The following is a 21951-nucleotide window of genomic DNA, read 5'->3' on the forward strand; positions in this document are numbered from 1 at the left end:
TCCTATTTCCAGGGTAAAGCTACTGGGATTGGAGAGGTAATGCTGCAGCTGGGAGAAGGATTGCACTGAGCAGTTTTGGAAGCCATCAGGACATCCTTCCTCAGCTGGGGAGGGAGAGAAGGATGGGGAACTTTGTTGGCTTGGCCAGAGGTTGGGCTGTGGATTCTGAAGCTTGGTGTACTCCTGGAAGTGCTGTCTGACACACAGGTTGGTGCTGAGTTTGTCCCCCCCTGGAGAATTGGTGGCTTTCTGTAAGGCATAACGAAGTCCAGGCAAAACAGAAGCTATTTTTAATGAGATGTCACTCTCTTCCCTTTTATCTTTTGGATCAGGCTTTTCAGCTGTGAAAGAAAAAGAGAATTTTACTCACATTTCACACACAGAAAAACAGGATTAAATCCCTGGGTTACTCACTGCTAGGCACTAAGAGAAGATGAAAGCCCCAGAAGCCAACCTGCAGGACAAAAAGCTGTCCCCAAAGGCCATGTCCTGGTTTGATGGATGCTTGTAACTGCTGGAGGTAAAAAAGAATTGCATGTGGGAGTCAAAAAATGGATTAAACTGAGATGAAAGTCTGCTGGTGTATCAGCAAGACCCATTCTGCAGGAAAATACAGGGTGAGATGGCACAGGCAGTGGTGTGAGACCCTCCACTCCAGCAATTCCTGATAAATCCAATATTTAGGACAGTCAAGAGCTCTGAAAACACATGGGGGTTGGTGGTGCTGGGTTTAAAACCTGTTTAAATGTAGAGTTGTCCATGCAGGGTGTTTTAGACTACCCCCTTCTCACATCACCTGAGTTATTTATGTCTCTGCTCAGCTCCAAGCTCCAGCAGTTCCATCTCCAGCTCCTGGCAGCATGGATGGACAGACAAGAGCAGGATTGGGAACACCAAGTTCCCCAAGCAGATGTGGAGGCCATATAAATAAAGAATATAAACCCCTTGGGTGATTTCCTAAAGCTGACCCTACTGAGAACTCTTGGTGTTCCTCCTTTCAGCAGGACTCACACCCTACCCCATCCTGCACATGGTGTGAACAAATTTTAGCTCCACAAAGATCCCTGTGTGATCCTGAAGGTCCCCAACCAGAAGAATTCTGGGATTCAAAACAGAATCCCAGAATGGTTGAGGTGAGAAGGGAGCTCAGAGCTCATCTCCTCCAAGCTCCATGCCCAGGGACACCTCTCATCCAGCCCAGGTTGCTCCAAGCCTCATCCAACCTGGCCTTGAACACCTCCAGGGAGGGGGCAGCCACAACTTCTCTGTTGTGGCAATCTGTTCCAGAGTCTCAGCACTCTCCTCCTGAAGAACTTCTTCCTAAGCTCCAGGCTGAACCTCTTCTCCTGCACTTTCAAACCATTTCCCCTTCTCCTAGCACTGGACACTCTTCTGAAAAGTCCCTCTGCAGCCTTCCTGGAGGTTCCCTTCAGGGACTGGGGGGCAGCTCTAAGGTCCCCCTGGAGTCTGCACAATCCCAGCTCCTCAGCCTCTCCTCATGGCAGAGCTGCTCCAGCCCCTGGATCATCTTTGTGGCCTCCTCTGGACTCATCCCAACAGATCCATGTCCTTCTTCTGCTGGGACACCAGCCCTGGATGCAGGATTGGAGGTGGGGTCTCCCAAGAGCAGAGCAGAGGCTGGGAATCCCCTCTCCTGATCTGCTGGCCATGCTCCTCTGGATGCATCCCAGGACAGGGTTGGATTTCTGAGCTCCAGGAGCACACTGCTGGCTCCCGTTTAGCTTCTCACCAACCAACACCCCCAACCAAATCCTTCTCTTCAGGGCTGCTCTCAACCCACTCTGTACCCAGCTTGGCCATGCTGAGGAGTTACAAGATGCTTTCAGTAGGAGGAGCAGAAAAAAGGAGATGGTTTGGAGCAGCAGCTGTGAAATGAAACCCCAGCAGCTGCAGTCCTGGTGCTGTTGGGCTGTGAGGAGCTCTGAGGTCCTCCTGGAGTCTTTCTCCAGGCTGAACAATCCCAGCTCCTCAGCCCCTCCTCATGGCAGAGGTGATGTCCAGAGGTGTCCACCCTTGCAGATGTCACCATGGAAGAAGGTTCTGCTTGGCACAGCCCTCAGTGTCTGGAGATACCTGGAGAGCTAGTGTGATCCATGGAGCTCACAAGTCAGGCCCTCAGCACCCTTCCCCATCACCTCTCTTCTCAGCAAAGCAAAGGAGGAGCTTTCTCTTCCCCGCCACCCGTGGGATTTTCCTCTCCCACTGGCAGTGCTGCTGGTTGTTCACAACAAGCCCAGGCATCCCCATCAGTTGGTTTCCCAGCTCCTGGCTCTACAGGAATGTTGTGGCACATCTCCAGAGGACCAGGTTGTTTTGAAACAGGAAACATTATTCATGCTTTGAGTCAAAATGTTCTTCACCCTCTTTACATCCTCTCCCTGCACCCTTCCTTTCTCTTTTGGTTCATCACACCACCCCCTTCCCACCCCAAATCCCTGCACAGCTCAGCTCATCTCCATCAAAAAAAAAAAAAAAGGGGTTTTTAACCCCACTGAGAAGATGTTTGGGATCCAGAGGACACTCAGGGCTGGCTGGGGCAATGTCACTGCTGGAGGTAGAACAGGAGAGCACCAGAGAGGAAACATCTGGAAGGCACCAAGGTTCAGATGGTGCAGAGCCCAAACACACAGAGTTCCCTCAACACCACCTCACCCCCTGCCTCTGCACCTCCCTCCCAGCTGCTCTCCAGGTCCCAGCCTTTAGCAGCAACATCAACCACAAGTCCACATTTGCCACAGCCCCAAACCTTCCTACCAGGCAGCTGCTTATCATAGAATCACAGAATTGGCTGGGTTGGAAGGGACCTCAGAGATCATCAAGTCCAACCCTTGATCCACTCCCACTGCAGTTCCCATCCATGGCACCTCAGTGCCACATCCAGGCTCTTTTGGAAATAGCTCCAGACACGGAGAATCCACTACTTCCCTGGGGCAGCCCATTCCAATGCCTGATCACCCTCTCCAGAAAGATAATTCTTTCTCATCTCCAACCTAACCTCCCCTGCCAACTTGAGACCCTGCCCTCTTGTCTTGCTGAGAGTTTGCCTGGGAAAAGAGCCAACCCCCCCCTGGCTCCACCTCCTTTCAGGGAGTGGAGAGAGTGATGAGGTCTCCCCTCAGCCTCCTCTTCTCCAGCCTCAACACCCCCACCTCCCTCAGCCTCTCCTCATAGGATCTGTGCTCCAGTCCCTTCCCCAGCCCAGTTGCCTCCTTTGGACCTGCTTGCACCATTTTGGCTCTGGGATGCTCCTTATTCCTGGTGTCCTCTCCTGTCTCCATCACCTTCTTCCACAATAACTCTCTTCAGGATAAATACCTTCCTGCCATGGTTCCCTCTCCCTCAGGGTGCTCACAGTCAAATCCTTTGCCCTGGGGGGGTATTTTCTGCCTGTTGGTCAGAAGGATCTCAGTATCTGGGTGGCCACTTCCCACCTCCAGCTTGGTTTCTATTTGTTTTCCTCCTTCACTTTTCCTTCAGGCATCACAGCAACAACTGACTGCTCCTAGGGGTGACCTGGCACTTGGGATCTTCATGGGATCATAGAACATTTGGGGTTGGAAGGGACCTCCAAAAGTCATCTCATCCAACCCCCTGCAGTCAGCAGGGACACCTCCAACCAGATCAGGGTGCTCAGAGCCTCCTCAATCCTTGGATATCTCCAGGGATGAGGCCTCAACCACCTCCCTGGGCAACCTGGTTTTCTTTCCCCACCCTCATGGTAAAGAACTTGTTCCTGACATCCACTCTAAATCTGCTCTTCTCTAAATTTAAAACCCATTTAGACTGCAGCCTGCCCTTGTCCTCCTGCAGGAGTGTGGAGGACTCATGCAGGGATCTCCTTTTACAGCTGCTCTGCCAGGTTTCTGCCTTGTTTTTGCTCTTAAGCCAATAAAGTGCTGGGCATTTGGCTGAGCCAAGTCCTCAGTGCCCTCACAGGCAGGCAGGGATCTTGTCACCTCTTCCTTGAGCTTTTCAGATCCTTGTCTCTTTACAAGGGGTTTATAGTGTCTTCATGAAGCAGAGAATCATTTGGAAGGGACCTCTAAAGCTCATCCAGTCCAAGCCCCTGCATGAGCAGGGACACCCTCAACCAGATCAGGATGCTCAGAGCCTCCTCAATCCTTCAATATCCCCAGGGATGAGGCCAAACCACCTCCCTGGGCAACCTGGTTTTGTTCCCCCACTCTCAAGGTAAAGAACTTGTTCCTGACATCCACTCTAAAATCTGCTCTTCTCTAATTTAAACCCATTTCCCCTCACCCTATCCCTCCAGGCCCTTGCACACAGTCCCTCTCCACCCGTTCCCTGTAGCCCCTTCAGACCAACCACAAGGTCACTCCTGGAGCCTTCTCCAGGTTGAACAACCCCAGCTCCTTCCTGGCTTTGTAAGGAGAAGCTGTTCCCAGCTCCCTGAGCATTTTCCTGGTCCTCCTCTGGACCACTCCATCAGCTCCATGTCCTTCCTGTATTGAGGGCTGTATTCAGACTGGTCCTGGAGGAGATTCTGTCTCTCTCCTAAGAGCAGGAAAGAAGGCAGAAGAGTTGCCACAGCACCACAGCCACCTCCTGAGCTGCCTGAGTGAAGGCATCACCCAACTTAGGAGCCCTGCAGACCCTTGAAAAGTTCCCAGCTGGAGGGAGGTTCAGACACCCCAAGGGACCAAGAAACCACGTTCAGCTTGATTTGAACTTCTGGGGAAGAGTAAAGAGCAGGTCCTGGGCAGCTTGGTTGGCAGTGACAACCCTCACTCACCTGGAGGAGGAGTTTGAAAACACTCAGGAACTCACCAGAGCTTCTTGGCTTGGTCTGGGATGGCTCAACAAGAAGCAGTCAGGAGTCAGGCAAGAGCAAAAAGGGCTCTGTCTGTGTTGCTCTGGGGATCTGCAAGGCAGAATGGGACTTTTGGTGGAGTGAGGTGTTGTGGATCGAAGCTGGGCAGGGGTGGAGCAGAGCAAGGGACTTTTCTGTCCACGAGGGGAAATCCCAGCCTGAACATTTCTGCAGCACAAACCCACGGACAGGGAGAGCACTGAGACAACAGAGCTTGAACCCTCATTCTTCATTTCAAAATCAGAGTGGTTTAGGTTGGAAGGACCTCAAAGATCATCCGTCCCAGACCCCTGGCTGGGCAGGGACTCACCACCCTCACAGGAAAGGATTTTCTCCTAATGTCTGACTTGAAACCTGGTGGTTCAAGCTGTGCAATTCCTTATTTTCTCTTGTCCAGTTCCTCTGTGTTCACTCTGCATGAAAAGAAGCAACTTTTGGGGGCTACAAGCAGAGGGTTGTCCCAGAGCTGTGACTCACCTTGAGAGCAGCAAAATGTGCTCATGCCTGCCCTGCCCTGCCCACCCTCATGGTTCCCCTTTCCTTTTTATTCTGCCTTTACAGATCCCACAGAAGAGAAGCCACTGACTGGTGGCTCTTTGAGGACCAATAAACCCTTTCCCACCTCCTCCTCCTCCTGCTCACACCAGCAGTGACCCTTCCTGGAGCTCATTTTACTTGTTAATTCAGCAGAAAACAATTCATTTATATATTTATTACTGTTTTAGGGCAGGCTGTTCTCCTGCTGGCTCAGCAAATCCCATCAGCTCCATGCAGGGTCCAGCAAGTGCCATGTGTCCTTTCACACCCTGAGCAGAGCTCCAAGAGCAACTTGAGGAATAGAAGCTCCTGGCTCTGCAAGAGTCAAGACACCTATTCTGGGAGTTCCTGGAGTGCTTGCTGCTGAAAACTGTCTGAGAGGGTGAAAAATTCATTTTTCTTTCACACCCACCAACTTCTTGCAAAGGGCCCAGGGTGTGCAGTGAAGGGGAGAGACACAGGGACCTGGTTTTAGCTCAGCTTGAAATGCAGCACAGCTAGAGAGTGGAGAGTGTTTTCTCCTCTTTTTAACACCCTAAAGCTGTAGGTGGTTCTGAGCAGAGAAATCAGCTCAGCATGGAATGGTTTGGGTTGGAAGGGACCTCAAAGCTCATCCAGTTCCAACCCCCTGCATGGGCAGGGACACCTCACAACAGCCCAGGGGGCTCCAAGCCCCATCCAACCTGACCTGAGACACTGCCAGGGATGGGGCAGCCACAGCAATCCTGGGAAATTTATCCCAGGATAATCTGTGTGAGGGCTCTGCTTGGGTCAGGTTTCTGTCCTCTGGGTCCTTTCAGCCCTGTCCCCTTCTGCAGGGTCAGAACCCCCCAAGTGGGTCAGTTCAATCAGCTGATGGAAGGACTGAAGTTCTCCCATCTTTGGGCATCCTGATGGACACTGGATGCAAGGAGATCCAAATGCCCCTGGTTTGTGCAGCTCTGAAACACTCCCTGGAACAGCACTTGGGGCTTTTATAGCTCAGTTGGAGATAGACTCAAAAAACATATTGTCATAGAATCATGGAATGGTTTGGGTTGGAAGGGACCCCAAAGCTCATCCAGTCCCAACCCCCTGCATGGGCAGGGACACCTCCCACCAGCCCAGGGTGCTCCAAGCCCCATCCAACCTGACCTGAGACACTGCCAGGGATGGGGTAACAACAACCTCAAGAGGAAAAGAGGAAGGGGTAACAACACCTCAAGAGGAAGGGGTCTGGGAGGACTTTCTGGTGAGAATCCCACACCCAAAACACATCTGTAGCTTGGGAAGGGATTTCCCCTACCTCTCAGGCACAGTGACCGGGATGAGGTGAACAGGAACAGGGCCAGGAGGCTGAGAGGCTCCTTGGGGTCAAACCCTAGGAAAGAAAGCATCAGGTTTGGTTTAGGGTGAGGTTGCCCACAAACAGAGCAGCCCAGCCCCTGGTTTCCATGCAGCCAGGTCTTACCATCATCTCGTGCCAAGGCAGAGGAGGTGAGGAGGATAAGGACTCCTTGATCTTGTATATATTTGATGATTGCCTACAACAAACACACACACAGTTAGAGCAGCCACTCCTTTTCCTCCTCAGCACACTTCATACTGCTCAGGGTGACTATCAGCAAGCCCTGATTGCTGCTGAACCTGTGCCAACACCACCCCTATTGAGGAGGACACTGTTTGATCCACACCACTTGGGTCAACTGGGACCTGTAACCAAAAATAAAAAAAGAAGTCTTTCATTTCTGTTGTTATTCTGCTCTCAAATTCCTCCCATCTGTTGCTTTAAAAATATATATATATATATAAAATAAATATGTTTAGCCACACTCATTGTAATTAATAAACAAGGCTAATGATTTCAGTTCAAAAGCTCCTGGGCAGCTCAGCCAGGAATTCCTTCCTGCAGTCCAAAGGGAGGGTTTTCCCAGCAAGGAAAACCAAATCTGGACACCAACATCTGCCAAAACACAAGAGACTGTTTCCAGCCTGACTGAAGTTCAGGCCATGCAGCATCAGGAGCAATGAATACATGGAAAAAACTAATTGCTGTGTCTCAGAGCCTGCCCACAGCTCTGTCTGAGAGCTGGATGACCTCACGTCTCCAATGATGGGGAGGTTTTTGGAGGTTTTCCTTGTGTTTGGGTGTTGCTTGATGCCTCAGCACAAAGCTGGGCTTGGGCTGCCTTTCCCTTCATGGGGAAACCCATTTGGATCTCTTTCTTCCAGGCAGACACAACTTTTCAGGAAAGTTCAGAGGAAACTGGATGACCCACACTCTGTGAAACTTCACTGCTCAACCCTTCCAGACTGGAGCAATGCCCAAAGCTTCATTTTTCCAGGACAATTTTTGGAAATCCTGACCCATTTCAGTGTCATGTTCACTACTCAGTTCAGTAGCTCCTTGCTTTTGGTTTTTTCCAGCCAGCAGAGCAGAAGGTATCAAAAAAGCTCTTCCAACCCAGCTGAAGGAAATGGCTGTGGCTTCTCACCCACGGGTTGGATTTTTAGGCTGGGGAGGAGGAGAAATCAAACCTCAAAAAGAGAAATAAAAGCAATAAATAAAGCAGCAGCTACCTGACACACCACCCAGCACCCAGTCAGGCTCTGCACTAAGTGTGGTTACACCACTGCAAGGGAAAGGAGATGGAGGGTTCCCACTCCTGGGAATTCCCCATAGTGAAGCAGCAGCTAAAAGGAGGGAAAAAGAACCCCAAAAAGGGCTGTGGCTGTTTGCCTCACTGAAATATGGATCTTAATCCAGCCTGGTAGATACAGGAGGGTGGGGAAGTCCAGGGAAATGGTCCTGATGGACTTTAATTCCAGCTCCTCATGGCCAAAACTCAACCATCCCACCTCTCCCAAACCCTTCTTATGAGCCCAACTCAGGCAGGATCCAGGATTTTTAACCCTCAGTGGCTGCAAATCTGGTGGAATGCACCAGAAGAGATGATCAGCACAGCTCCACCAAGACTCTGAGGTACTGGATCTAAAGATTTTTTTACTGGGGAGAAGGAAGAAAAAGAGACAGCAGAGAGAAGCTTGTGTCCCTTCAGACCACAGAAGTTCTGGAATTTTTTGGGTGGAAAAAAACCCTATAAGATCACTGAGTCCCTTCCCCAAGCACTACCAAGGCCACCCCCACCCATGTCCCTCATCCCCACATCCCCAGGGCTCTGAAACCCCTCCAGGGATGATGGGGACTCCAGCCCTGCCCTGGGCAGCCTGGGCCAGGCCCTGACAACCCTTTTGGAGAAGAAATTGTTGCACATACCCAGGCTTTGAAACCCCTCCAGGGATGAGGACTCCACCACTGGGCCAGGCCCTGACAACCCTTTCCAGGGAGAAATTGTTCCTCATATCCAATCTAAAACCTCCCCTGGAGCAACTTGAGGCCATTTCCTCTTGTTTTTATCACATCTTCCTAGGGAGACCAACACCCCCCTGGCTCCAACCTCCTCTCAGGGGGTTGCAGAGAGTCAGGTCTCCTCTCAGCCTCCTCAGCTCCCTCAGCCCATCCTCAGAAGATCTCCATCCCCTTCTCCTTGCTCTCCAGACCCTTCCCATCTTTTCCAGCCCCTTCTCCATCTTCTATAGAACCTTCTCCTTTCTCTCCAAACCTCCTCCTTCCTCTCCAACCCTTCTCTCTTTTCCAGCCCCTTCTCCATACTCTCCATCCCCTTTTCTTGCTCTCCAACCCCTTCCCCAGCTCCATTCCCTTCTCTGGACACTCTCCAGCCCCTCAATCTCCCTCTGCTCCTCAGGTCTCCAGAAACTGACACCCAGGATTGGGGTGCAGCCTTCCCCAGTGCCCAGCACAGGGGGACAATCCCTGCCCTGCTCCTGCTGCCCCACCCCACTGCTGATCCCAGCCCATCCCAGTCAGGATGCTGGTGGCCACCTTGGCCACCTGGCCACACTCTGCCTCACATTCAGCCCTTTTTGACCAACACCTCCAGGCCCTTTTTTCCACCAGGCAGCTTTCCAGTCACTCTTCCCCAAACCTGGAATGTTGCTGTAGAAGGGAGATTCTGAGGGACAAGACTCAAGCAGTTTTTTCCTCAGGGCGAAGCAGCCCCTGCATTTAACCTCAATTCACCCCTCTTACTTGCAGACTTGGGAAGCAGCTGGGAAATGTTCCTCCCTCTTCCCCAAGACAACCCCCCACACCCAGATTGTCAGGCTGCAGGATTCCTGCATCTCTAAAGAGCATAAGATGGGGTTTTTTGTGGGTTTTTTGGTGTCTCCACTGCCTTTCTCTGCACACACTCCAACCCCTCAATGTCCTTCTTGTCATGAGGGGCCCAGAACTGACCCCAGGACTGGAGGTTCTGAGCACAGGGGGATGATTCCTGCCCTGCTCCTGCTGGCCCAACACCAGTGCTGATAGAAGCCAGGATGGTGTGGCTTTCTTGCCACACTGGTGGCTCCTGTTCAACCCACTGGTGACCAACACCCTCAGATCTTTCTCTGCTGGGCCCTTTCCCAAGCTGCTCTGCCCCTAAGCCTGAGCTCTGCATGGGGTGGTTGTGCCCCAGGGCAGCTTGAGCCTTGTTAAATCTCATGGAATTGAGCTCAGCTCCTGGATCCAGATGCTGGGAACCTCCAGATGAGCTGCAGCATGGATAAATCTGGGCCTGAAGCAGAGATCCAACTGATGCTGCATTGTTCAGGGCTGCCTGGATGTGAAGGGAGATCAAGATTGGTTTGGTTGTCCCTTTTTTCCTTTCTTTCTTCTCATCTTACCAACAAAAAGCAGTTTCATCAAGACTTTAGGGAGTCCAAGTGTTTTTCTGACAAGGATTCCTCAGCAAACCCTTGGTCTGGAATGTTATGGTTGGGAATCAGAGAATCACAGCATGGTTTGGGTTGGATCCTTAAGGACCATCAAGATCCAACCCCCTGCATGGGCAGGGACACCTCCCACCAGCCCAGGGGGCTCTAAGCCCCATCCAACCTGACCTGAGACACTGACAGGGATGGGGCAGCCACAGCTTCTGGGGGCAACCTGGGCACCCAGGGGCTCAGCACCCTCACCCCAAAGAATTTCTCCCTCCCTCCCCAAGAAATAGAATCCCAGAATGGTTTGGGTTGGAAGGGACCTCAAAGCTCATCCAGTCCCAACCCCTGCATGGGCAGGGACACCTCCCACCAGCCCAGGGTGCTCCAAGCCCCATCCAACCTGACCTGAGACCACTTCCAGGGATGGGGGCATCAACTGGGAAGTGCAACAGCACTTCCAAGCAGCTCATGGGATGCTTCCAACTGGGAGTGAGGTCAGGATGTTGCCCAGCAAGCCATGAGTCACAAACCCTGAATCTACAGGAAGCATCAGCTGTGAGGAAAACAGCAGTGAAGCCAAACCCAACCCCAAATCCCACAATCCCAGTGGAGAGGTGGGTGCTGTGCTCCAGAGGGGTGAGGTCCATCCCTGGGAGTCACAAGGGACAATCACACTGGGAACAAAAAAGAACACAGTGTGCTGGGGAAAAAAACCAACAACAAAACAACAAAGCTTCATTTGATAATAGATCTCCAGGGATCTATTAAAATAAAATAAAAAAAAAGATGAATCTCACCCTCTTCAGACCCCCCAGGAGGTTTCAAGCGGCTCAACTCTGAGGACTTAGAGAAGGGGGGGTTGTTTTTCAGTTTTCAGTCCCAAGGAACTCATCAGGGGACATCAGTCCCCTCACAGCTTACCCTTTTGCTAAGCAATTGTCATTCTGGCACTGGCCACTTCCCTTCTGCTTCCTTCATTTGCAGAATTCCTTCAAGTCCCTGCCCACCACGCTGCTTGATAATCAAGGGGGGGAAATCATTAATAATGACAATAAATAATCTCATCTGGCATAAATAAAGCCCAAGAAGAGGTTGAGGTAATTCCTTCTGCTCAGCAGGACAGGCTCATCCAGAAATCAGTTCCCAGCTCACAGTGAGTAATCTCCAGTCAGCAGTTTACATACAGAAAGAGTAAACTGTTTTTTGAGAGTAACAGAGCAGGAAAATATTACTTAAAAGCAGGGAAATTCATTCCATTTTACATTAGGTCAGAAACTGGGAATAATGCTACTGAAAGTTTCAAGAAATGATTTAAAAGGAAACTTTCTCCCACCCAAGACAAAGTTTTAAAATACTTACCAAGTCCTTTTCCTTCAGACTTTCCACTAAGTGATCCATTTTATGTTGATCCTTATTTGATATTTCTACTTCATAGAGGCTGAGGTAAACACCCTGAAAGCAAACTGGGGACAAAAGAGAGAGAATCTGATGGTGAAAAGCTGTGCTTCTTGAACAAAGTCTGAACAAACAAGTTCTCCCCTGGGTGCAATCACTGGAAGCACCCATTAAAAAAAAAAAACAAACAACATTAATCAATGTTTTCTAAGCTGGTTTTATGCATTTATTTGGCAGTGAGTTTCCTCTTCAGCCCATGGCTCACAGGAGATGCTTCTTATCTTATCTCTGTAGCAATGCAACCACTGATGTTTGCTTGAACAAGGACAGAGCCCTCCAGAGGGAAACATCCCATTCCAAGATGCAATTTTCCCCCCTGCTGTGGAGCATCCTGATCCCCAAAGGAGCTGAACTGAGGGAAGACCTTAGGGACCCATCTAAACACTCTGAAATTCCCAGAAAAATTCTCCTGTTCAAGGATTTCCTCTCTCTCAGCAGCTGATCTAAAGACTGAGGCAACTTCATCAAGTGAGGCTGTGGTCTCCTCTACTTCTCCTGTCTCTTCCCTGGCCTCTGGCACTCTCCTTGTGTTCATCTGCACCCTGAGCTGAATGCTCAGCCCCCAACCCAGGCTGTCAGCCTGCTCAGAGAGAGCCTCAAAACATGGTTCTGCAGGGCTGACACAGACAGGAGGCCACACTGCAGCACCTGACACTGATTTGGGTGCAAAATGACATGGAAATGCACCTGGAGCTTCTGCAAATCACAGCTGGAGATCTCCATGTGCAGCTTATCACAGAATCTTGGAATGGGTTGGATTGGAAAGGACTTTTAAAGCTCATCCAGTTCCAACCCTCCTGCCATGGGCAGGGACATCTCCCACCAGCCCAGGGTGCTCCAAGCCCCATCCAACCTGGAATTTAACACCTCCAGGGATGGGGCAGCCACAACTTCCTTGGACAACCTGTGCCAGGGGCTCAGCAACCTCACCCCAAAGAATTTCTCTCTAATGTCCAACTGTTTCAGGAGCTGGAGGTACTTGGCTCAGTCTCACACATGGGTGTGTGCTGACAGTTTTGCTGCCTCAGTTCTTCAATCAAAATCCTTCCTTTCAAACTCCCCCTCAGAACAAGGGAGTTCTGCCACGGGGCTGCAACTGTTTGGCATGGAGGAAAAAAAATATCCCATTGGTTTTTATACCTCCTGGGTTGAGTGCATTTTAGAGACCAACTCAAAGCCAATCTTGCTGTTGAGGTGATGTCCTCACAAATCTGGAGCATTTAAAACATCCAGGTCCTCCTGCATTTGCCTCCTTTGAAGCTGACAGAATTGTGGAATGGTTTGGGTTGGGAGAGACCTTAAGGATCATCCAGTCCCAACCCCCTGCATGGGCAGGGACACCTCCCACCAGCCCAGGGTGCTCCAAGCCCCATCCAACCTGACCTGAGACACTGCCAGGGATGGGGAAACCACAGTTTTCCAAAAGGTTGGACCTAGGCCTGGCTCTGTTCCTTCTGTAGGTTGGGGTTGGAGGGTCTGTGGGGGACCCTGCCAGCTCTCCTCACCTCCTCAACTTCATCCCTAATTCCAGGGAAGCTGTGGGCAGGCTGCCTGGGAGCCCCTGGCTTTATGGATCTGGGGAACCAGCTGGAATTGCTCTCCTGAGGAGGACAAACCAACCCAGGCTGGTGCTGGCTGGAAGGTCACATCCAAAGAGTTGTAGACAACTGGTTGATTGAGTGGAAACCAGTGACAAGAAGTGTCACAGAATCATAGAATCCCAAACTGGTTTGGGTTGGAAGGGACCTCAAAGCTCATCCAGTCCCAACCCCCTGCATGGGCAGGGACACCTCCCACCAACCCAGGGTGCTCCAAGCCCCATCCAACCTGACCTGAGACACTGCCAGGGATGGGGCAGCCACAGCTTCTGGGGGCAACCTGGGCACCCAGGGGCTCAGCACCCTCTTCTCCTTTTCTCTTCCCTTCCCTTCTTTTTTCTGTTTCTTCTCTTTTCTCTCTTTTTCTATTTTCACTTTTTTTCTTTTCTTTTCTCTTTTTTTCTCTTCATTTTTCTCTTCTCTTTTGGGCATCCTGATGGACACTGGATGCAAGGAGATCCAAATGCCCCTGGTTTGTGCAGCTCTGAAACACTCCCTGGAACAGCACTTGGGGCTTTTATAGCTCAGTTGGAGACAGACCCCAAAACCATTTGTCATAGAATCATGGAATGGTTTGGGTTGGAAGGGACCTCAAAGCTCATCCAGTCCCAACCCCCTGCATGGGCAGGGACACCTCCCACCAGCCCAGGGTGCTCCAAGCCCCATCCAATACTCCAAGACTGGAAGCCCAGGTCCCAGAACAGGGTCTTCCCCTCTGTCCTGTCCCAGAAATGGGCTGAAGAGAAAACAGGAATGAGGAAGGAACAGAATTATATCACACCAGAAGACCACACAGGCAGCAGACAGAATAACATCCTGTGTAAATAATCAGCCACCCTTCCAGACAGGACCCAGTGTTCCAGGGACCTTCCTGAGTCTTCCACCTGTGGCAACTCCTCTGGCACAGCACAAGCAGAAGGCACCCATCACACTGGTGGTTCTTTCACTCACCTTCATGCTCAGTGTAATTCCTTTTTCCAAATGCAGCTTCTGGGAGCTTTTTTTTCAAGTCAGACAACCCCATGACATGCTTAATGTCCAGGTTGGGAGGCCTGTGGGGATAAAGCAGCAGATGGTGAGATCACAAGCATAAAAAGCTCTCAGAATTAAGCACAGCAAAGAGTCCTGACTGCCCTGTCCACAGGAAACCAGAGCAAGCAGCTCTGGAGAAGGTGCAGCTTGCTTTGCACTTCACTAACTTGAGGATCCTGTTTGTAAACACCTCCAAACACAGATATTGGTGTCTGTGTCACTGGCTGCTTCAAAATAATTGCTGCCTGTTGGTGCCTCTGACTTCTAAAGGTGTTAAATATCTTCTTTTTATTTTTTTTTTCCAATGCTAATTACCTCAAAGCTTTAATTACCATTGTGCTGATCTGGGAACTCAACTGCCTGGTGGTACCTGCACCAGCAGGAAATCATAAGGAAAGAATTGATTTGGAATAAACATCCCAAAAAGAGATGACAAAATACAGCTGCTTCCAGCTGCTGACCTCATCTCCTCATCTTGAAGTTGCTGCACCACCACTTTTCTGACACTGAGGTAATGAGGGTGGCAAGATGCAAAAAAAAAGATGCTGATGACTGAAGGGATGGGGCAGGAGAGACAGAAGTGGCTTGCAGACACTCAAGACATCCAAGGTGTCTCTTCAGACTCTACAAATTGCACACAGAGAAGAAGGGAAGGGGGCAACTTACAGCTGGGCTGGAATGGTGGAGCTGTATGGGGTCCTCAGGGCAATGTTGCACAAAAACTGTCCCTGGATGGAGAGCTGTCCCCTCCATGGACAGTACAGAGCTACAGGGAAAAGGGAGAAAGGTTCAGAGAAAGCCCAGGAGGAGGGTAAACAGAGAAGAGGACATTTTTAGAAACAAACCCAACCCTGTGATGCTCCTACCTTTGTCATTCAGGTCCAGTCTAGAAAAAAATAAAAAAAAAAAAAAAAGGGGGAGAAAAAGAGGAATATTTAGCAATGGGGAAAAAGGAAAAAACAGGAAGTGGGTAATTTGGGAATGACAAGTTGCTTACAGGCTCTCTCTTGCCAAGACAGGCATTGCCTTTGGCTCCAGGTACAGGCAGGAGATGATGATGTAGGGGCAGATCTGCCTGGGCCGCTCGGCAGCGCCGGTGCCTGACACTTCGTAGATGTAATACTGGGGGTAAAAAGGAGGAAAAAAAGCAAAAAACAAACCCAAGATGAGGACTGAGGGAAGCACCTGGGTCAGACCTGTGTTCCCCTGCAGGTGAAACCTACCTGGCTCTGCTGGAAGGCCTGGCTGTAGCTGCTCTGTGCGGGCAGGGGGCTGCTCGCAGCGATGTGGCAGTCGTAGCCTGGAGAGGGGCAGGGATGGCTGGGGGTGAAGTTCTCAGAGACCACCTTGACCTTCCCCTGGCACAGGAAATTCACCCAAAACAAACAAACAAACAAATAAAAACAGAAAAAGAATACATATAATTGTTTGCAGAGACTTTTTTTTTTGCAGACTCTGGACCTGCAGTGCTGTGTCCAGCTCTGGGGTCCCCAGCAGCAGAAGGACACGGAGCTGTTGGAGCCAGTGCAGAGGAGGCCCTGGAGCTGCTGGGAGGGCTGGAGCAGCTCTGCTCTGGAGCCAGGCTGAGAGAGTTGGGGGTGTTGAGGCTGGAGAAGAGAAGGCTGCAATGGGGAGACCTTAGAGCACCTTCCAGTGCCTGAAGGGGCTCCAGGAAAGCTGGGGAGGGACTTGGGACAAGGGCCTGGAGGGATGGGACCCTGCGAGGGGGAAGGGTTTCCAGCTGCAAGAGGGGAGATGGAGAGGAGATCTTGGGCAGGCAGGGAGGGAAGGAGAAATTGTTTGGGGTGAGGGTGCTGAGCTTTAGAACCAGGTTGCCCAGGAAAAGAGTCTCTGCCCCATCCCTGGCAGTGTTCAAAGCCAGGTTGGATGGGGCTTGGAGCAATCTGGGAGGGAGGTGTCCCTGCCCATGGCAGGGGGGTTGGAATGAGCTGAGCTTTCAGTTCTCTTCCAACCCAACCCATTCCAGGATTCTATTTCTTGGGAAGGGAGGGAGGGAGGGAGGGAGGGAGGGAGAAATTCTTTGGGGTGAGGGTGCTGAGCCCCTGGGTGCCCAGGTTGCTCCCAGAAGCTGTGGCTGCCCCATCCCTGGCAGTGTCTCAGGTCAGGTTGGATGGGGCTTGGAGCACCCTGGGCTGGTGGGAGGTGTCCCTGCCCATGCAGGGATTTGTGATCACCTTTAAGGTCCCTTCCAACCCAAACCTTCTGGTGATTCCAGGACTTCAGAAGACCCTTGAATCCTCCTTTTCCCTAGGACAGCTTTCCTGGCAGCCCCAGGCTCCCCACCACAGTGAAGGGGTTCTGTGGAATTGTGTCCTTCCAAAAATAAGGACCTGAACTGGGCTGAGTTTGGCAGAGCAGACAAAGCTGAGCTGCTCAGGAGAGTAAAAGGAGCAGTGTGGGTTTGGTGCCACCAGGGAGGGGACAAAAGGGGCCACATACAACACCCCCATGGGAGAACAGAATGGGGCTGTGGTCTCAGCCACCTCAGGGCCCCAAAACACCTGAGAGACCAGAGAAGGTGACCCTGGGGAATTCCTGATCTCAGAGGTGGAAAAGGGAAGGTCCTCTGCTCCCCTGCAGTTGGATCTCTTACTTTCTAGCACATCCCATAATTAAAAAAGCCCCCACAAGCTCAGAACAGAGCTGGTTTTACACCCCAGCACAGTTATGGGCAGCAGTGTCTCCTTAAAACCTGCTGGCAATCTACAGCAGCTTCTGAAAAGCATTAAAAAAAAAAGAAATAAATTGCTTTTTACCTTAATTAGCTTGCAAATGACAATATAGCCTGATTGGCCATGATACCAAGGGCTGGGATGAAGACAATCTGCATACTTGGAAATATAAACCCCTGTGGAAAAAAAAAATAAAAGAAAGCAATGCAAGATAATGTGAATCAACTGCTAAGGGAAGCTGATTGCCCAAAACCAAACTAAAAACAAGAGGACTGCAAACCAGAGTGGCACTTGCTGCCATAAAGTAGGGTGAAATTCTTTTTTTTTTTTCCTTTTTATTTTTTTGTTATGGCACAGTTTCATGTTTCATGCTCTAGGAAAGGATTTTTTTTTTCCTGGGTGAAGTTGCAAAGCTTACACCATTTTTGTTTAAAAAAACCAACCCTGAGGGCTTCTCTCTCTCAAGAAGATCTAGTGAAGGGCTTCCAGGGGGGCAGCAGCTGCTTTGTCCAGTTTGGAGTCACACAAATGCCATGAGGGTGTTTAGAGGTGCAAGAGCACAAGAGCACAAGAGGAGCTCCATGGAAGGGCACAGACACCACCCAAGCCGCTTCCTGTGTTCTTTGTGGAACTTCTGAGATGCCAACGTGGACCTTCTACCCTGGGGCAAGGTCCATTCTGACCCATCTGTTCCATCTGGGTTTATTGGGGTCTGGGGGGGGTTGGCAAGGTCCATTCTGACCCATCTGTTCCATCTGGGTTTATTGGGGTATGGGAGGTTGGGCTCTTCACTCCTGCTTTACATTTAGAGGCAAAATGGGCAGATGAGAAAGGAAAGAGGGCAGAGCTACAAAGAGCCACACCATAATATTCACCCCAAGCCCATCAGGACTAAGATCCCAGATAAATAACCAGTTCTTGCTGGGTTTTGCAGTCACTGCCCTGGATTGCTTAAGAATGAGGTGTCCTGGCCTGCAGGGACTTGCAGGCTGAGCACTGGGAGATGTTGTGCTTCAGGCAGAAAGCTCTGTTCTTGAGGCCCCAAAAACCTTTGGGCAAGGAAGAAGCTGAGGCTGCAAAAAGGGTTTGGACACCTCACCATCTGGTCTGGTCCTTAACAAGCCTCCTGGCAACAGCTCAGCAAAGGGAGAGCAAAGCCTGCAGGGAAAGCTGCCAAAAAGGTACTTTGGTGACAAAAGGTGATTATTAACAGGGGAGGAAAAGCCTGGTATGGAGAGGAGAAGGGACAAGAACATTCCCTGGGGGATGATCCCATCCTCATCTGGTTGAGGGCACAGAAGGATCCCAAGAAAAGCAGCTTCCCCATGGAAGAGACACAGCTCTGTGAATCTTTGCAGGGAATATCAAGGCTGTGCCAGGAGTTCAGCTGAGCAGAACACTGCAGGGAAAGCTGCCAAAAAGGTATTTTGGTGACAAAAGGTGATTATTAACAAGGGAGAAAAAGCCTGGAATGGTGAGGAGAAAAAACAAGAACATTCCTTGGGGGATGGATCCCATCCTCATCTGGTTGAGGGCACAGAAGGATCCCAACAAAAGCAGTTTGCCTATGGAAGAGACACAGCTCTGTGGATCTTTGCAGGGAATATCAAGGCAGTGCCAGGAGCTTTTTGCTTCTGTTGTCAAACCAAAAGGTCTCTTGGTCCTCTGACTGGCAATCTTACCTTTTGCTGGGTCACCAAGGGTGGCAAGGGAGCTGCTGTTGACTCGGAGGCCACTCTGACACACCTCTCGTGCCTTCAAAAGGAGAGAGAGAGCCTCTTTTATCAGCTCTTTTCAAAGCTCAAGGGACAAAACTACAGAAATCTGCAGCACAAGGGTTGGCAAAGTAGCTTGCAAGAGGCAAAGAGGTGCTGCAGGGTAATTACAGGTGGTTATAGCCCCCCCAAAACCACTCAGGGTATGAAGGAAACTCAGCACAATGTCTGTGAGGAGAAGCAAGGGAAAGCAAAGTTGTTGTTTCACCAAATACTTGAGTGGTTACAAAACCTTCTGTGGAAGGAAAAGCTTAGAAAAAGCTGGAAAAAATCCAACCTCTCCAGAAACCACTGCCAGGGCAAGGTTGGACTTTGCACTTTACCTGCAGGGGCAACTGGTGGAAAAATAAATACAAAAGGACATTTTGCTGCTCTGTGCTCCCTCCTCCACAGGCACAATCCCTGCCTTGGGAATATCTCCCTGGCTTTGATTCAATTCCTGCCCAGAGTAAATTCATCCAAAGTCTGCAAAGACCAAATGTGTGCTGAGCAAAGAGTGACAAAAGGAGCAGTTTGGAGTTATTAGGGGTGAGGAAAAAAAAAGGAAATATTGCAATAAAAGGAGGAAAAATGCACCCAAGCCTTTTATAAGCAACATGGGGCACTCATCTCACCAAATTTCTGCCTCCTAAAAGGCAAAAGTCCAGCTGAAACTCACCAGCCAGGCTTCTTCTCTGAACAATTGAGGGAGAGGTACCTCCAGAGTCATTTACCAGAGGATTTTAGATGTCTGTATTAAATGAGGTCCAACTGCCCTCTGGAGAGCTCCCTCTTCCCTAGGGACTGGACAAGGAGTTCAGAGAGCACTGAATTCCTGAGAGCTCAAATGAAAAGGGACAATTTCTGCACCCTGAGTGAGAGTGGAAGTGGTTTGTTTTGCTGGAGCTCAGTCCAAGCTGAACAGAACTAAAGTTGGGCTTGTTGGGCTGATCCCAATGGGATGAGGTTCAACATTCCAAGGGCCGGGTCCTGCACTTTGGCCACAACAACCCCATGGGGAGCTCCAGGCTGGGCACAGAGTGGCAGAAAGGGACCTGGGAGTCTGGATTGCCAGGAAGCTGAACAGGAGCCAGCAGTGTGCCCAGGTGGCCAAGAAGGCCAATGGCATCCTGGGCTGGCTCAGGAACAGCGTGGCCAGCAGGTCCAGGGAAGGGATTCTGCCCCTGTGCTCAGCTCTGGGGAGGCCACAGCTTGAGTCCTGTGTCCAGTTCTGGGCCCCTCAGCCCCTCAGGCAGGAGATTGAGGTGCTGGAGCAGGTCCAAAGGAGGCAACTGGGCTGGTGAGGGGACTGGAGCACAGATCCTATGAGGAGAGGCTGAGGGAGCTGGGGGTGTTGAGGCTGGAGAAGAGGAGGCTCAGGGGAGACCTCATCACTCTCTGCAACTCCCTGAAAGGAGGTTGGAGCCAGGGGGGGGTTGGGCTCTTTTCCCAGGCAACTCTCAGCAAGACAAGAGGGCAGGGTCTCAAGTTGTGCCAGGGGAGGTTTAGGTTGGAGATTCGAAAGAATTTCTTTCTGGAGAGGGTGATCAGGCATTGGAATGGGCTGCCCAGGGAAGTAGTGGATTCTCCGTGTCTGGAGATATTTCCAAAGAGCCTGGATGTGGCACTGAGTGCCATGGGCTGGGAACTGCAGTGGGAGTGGATCAAGGGTTGGACTTGATGATCTCTGAGGTCCCTTCCAACCCAGCCAATTCTATGATTCTATGAAAGTGCCTTCAAAAATCATCCTGTATAAAATCATCTCCAGTGTTCTTGAGCATGGCAAAATTAAATCAGAGAATTCCAGCTGGGAAGGGACCTCCAGGATCATCTGCTCCAACCCTTCTCATGTTATTGTTGATCTGAGATGTCCCAGAAGCCCATGAGCTGAGTCTTCAAACTTCCCAAAGTGGGGGAATCCAGGCTGGGAGACCATTCCAGTGTCTGACTGTCCTCAGAGGGAAAAATTTTCCTCTGGTGTTCAACTGGAATCTCCCCAGGAGCATCATGAGTTCCCACTAAATTCCCTGAACATCCTTGGGAGGACAAATTCTTCTCACAAAAAGAAAAATAATAAAAAAGCAACTTTGTGGAAAATGGGCAGGAATAACTTCTCTCCCAATAGCTGTCTCTCCCAGGTGTTAAAACCAAGGGGACTTGGCCAAAACCACTGTCACCAAGACATCTTTTTCAGTGTGCGTGGAAGTGTTGAAGGTCAGGATGGATGAGGCTGGGAGCAACCTGGCCTAGTGAGAGGTGTCCCTGCAGGGGGTTGGGATTGGATGATCTTTAAGGTCCTTTCCAACCCAAACCATTCCCTGATTCCAGGCAAGGTTTCATCTGCTTGACCATAAATCCAGTGGGATAAAGGGATACTCCTCCAGTCTCCCTGCAGAGGGCAAAGGAGGCAGCCAAATGTCAAAGAGAGAGAAGCAAAAGAAGATCCATCACTGAAACCTCCCAGGAAGGGCCTGGATTATAATAATAATGGTAATAATAATGGGAATAACAATGGGAATAAGAGTCCAGATCTTCTGGGCTTTGGGGGGGGACCAGAGGACAAGCACTTGGCATCAAACTTTGAAAGCTGAAGAAACATTTGAGGTTACCTCTTCTTCATTATCAAACAGGAGAAATCCAAAGGTCTCCTCCAGCTCCTCCTGGCTGTACCCAGCAGCTTCCTTTGCTTGGACAAAAGCTCTGAGCTGGAGAAGACAAAACAACATTTTGGTTTAGTCCCTTTGTGGGGGGTAGAGGGGTGCAAGGGACAGGCAGTGTGTCCCCCAGGCCTTCAGGATGGGGTAGGTGGCAGCCCCATCCCCTCCCCCAAATCTCCCACAAGGTCCTCATGCATCTCCCTCTCTGACTTTTGCTCCAGCAGAACATTTTGATGCTCCTCCAAGGGGCAGAAGTCACATCCAACCCCTCAGGGTCACACTGGGGTCACCTCAAGTCCACTTTTATCCCACCTTGTCCCAGCTGCCACACTTCCCTGGCTGTGAGCAGCTTGTGGGCTGGTGCAGCATCACCTTTAGGAGCCAACTGTGGCCAGCAGAAGGCAAATCACCTCAGCCATGGAGAAAATGCTTGGAGGAACCTCTCTTTTTTTTCTCTCCACTGACCAGGAAAAGTCCAAAATATCCAATTGAGGGTAGGTGCTATCATGCAGCTACAGCTCAGAGGGTTTGGCTGCAGCCAAATAACACATTATTCCCATTTTTTTGGTGCCTGGTAATTAAAGCACTTCCCAAATCTCCCCCCACAAG

The 21951-nt window shown here is 50.6% G+C and overlaps 1 protein-coding gene across 1 annotated transcript in view; it reads right to left on the reverse strand.

Annotated features, from left to right (window-relative positions):
* The window catches only part of LOC115599549, a 53816-nt gene that overhangs the window by 17360 nt on the left and 14505 nt on the right, over positions 1–21951 (reverse strand). The window contains exons 3-13 of the mRNA XM_030464079.1: positions 21295–21390; positions 18614–18686; positions 17016–17107; positions 15462–15596; positions 15236–15360; positions 15105–15124; positions 14905–15004; positions 14158–14258; positions 11513–11616; positions 6840–6912; positions 6675–6749 (exon numbers count right to left, since the gene is read on the reverse strand). Of these exons, the coding sequence (XP_030319939.1) occupies positions 6675–6749; positions 6840–6912; positions 11513–11616; positions 14158–14258; positions 14905–15004; positions 15105–15124; positions 15236–15360; positions 15462–15596; positions 17016–17107; positions 18614–18686; positions 21295–21390 (994 nt within the window). The remainder of the gene's footprint in view (positions 1–6674; positions 6750–6839; positions 6913–11512; positions 11617–14157; positions 14259–14904; positions 15005–15104; positions 15125–15235; positions 15361–15461; positions 15597–17015; positions 17108–18613; positions 18687–21294; positions 21391–21951) is intronic.

Source organism: Calypte anna, chromosome 1 (assembly GCF_003957555.1).
Source record: "Calypte anna isolate BGI_N300 chromosome 1, bCalAnn1_v1.p, whole genome shotgun sequence".
In the NCBI taxonomy this organism is placed as follows: Eukaryota; Metazoa; Chordata; class Aves; order Apodiformes; family Trochilidae; genus Calypte; species Calypte anna.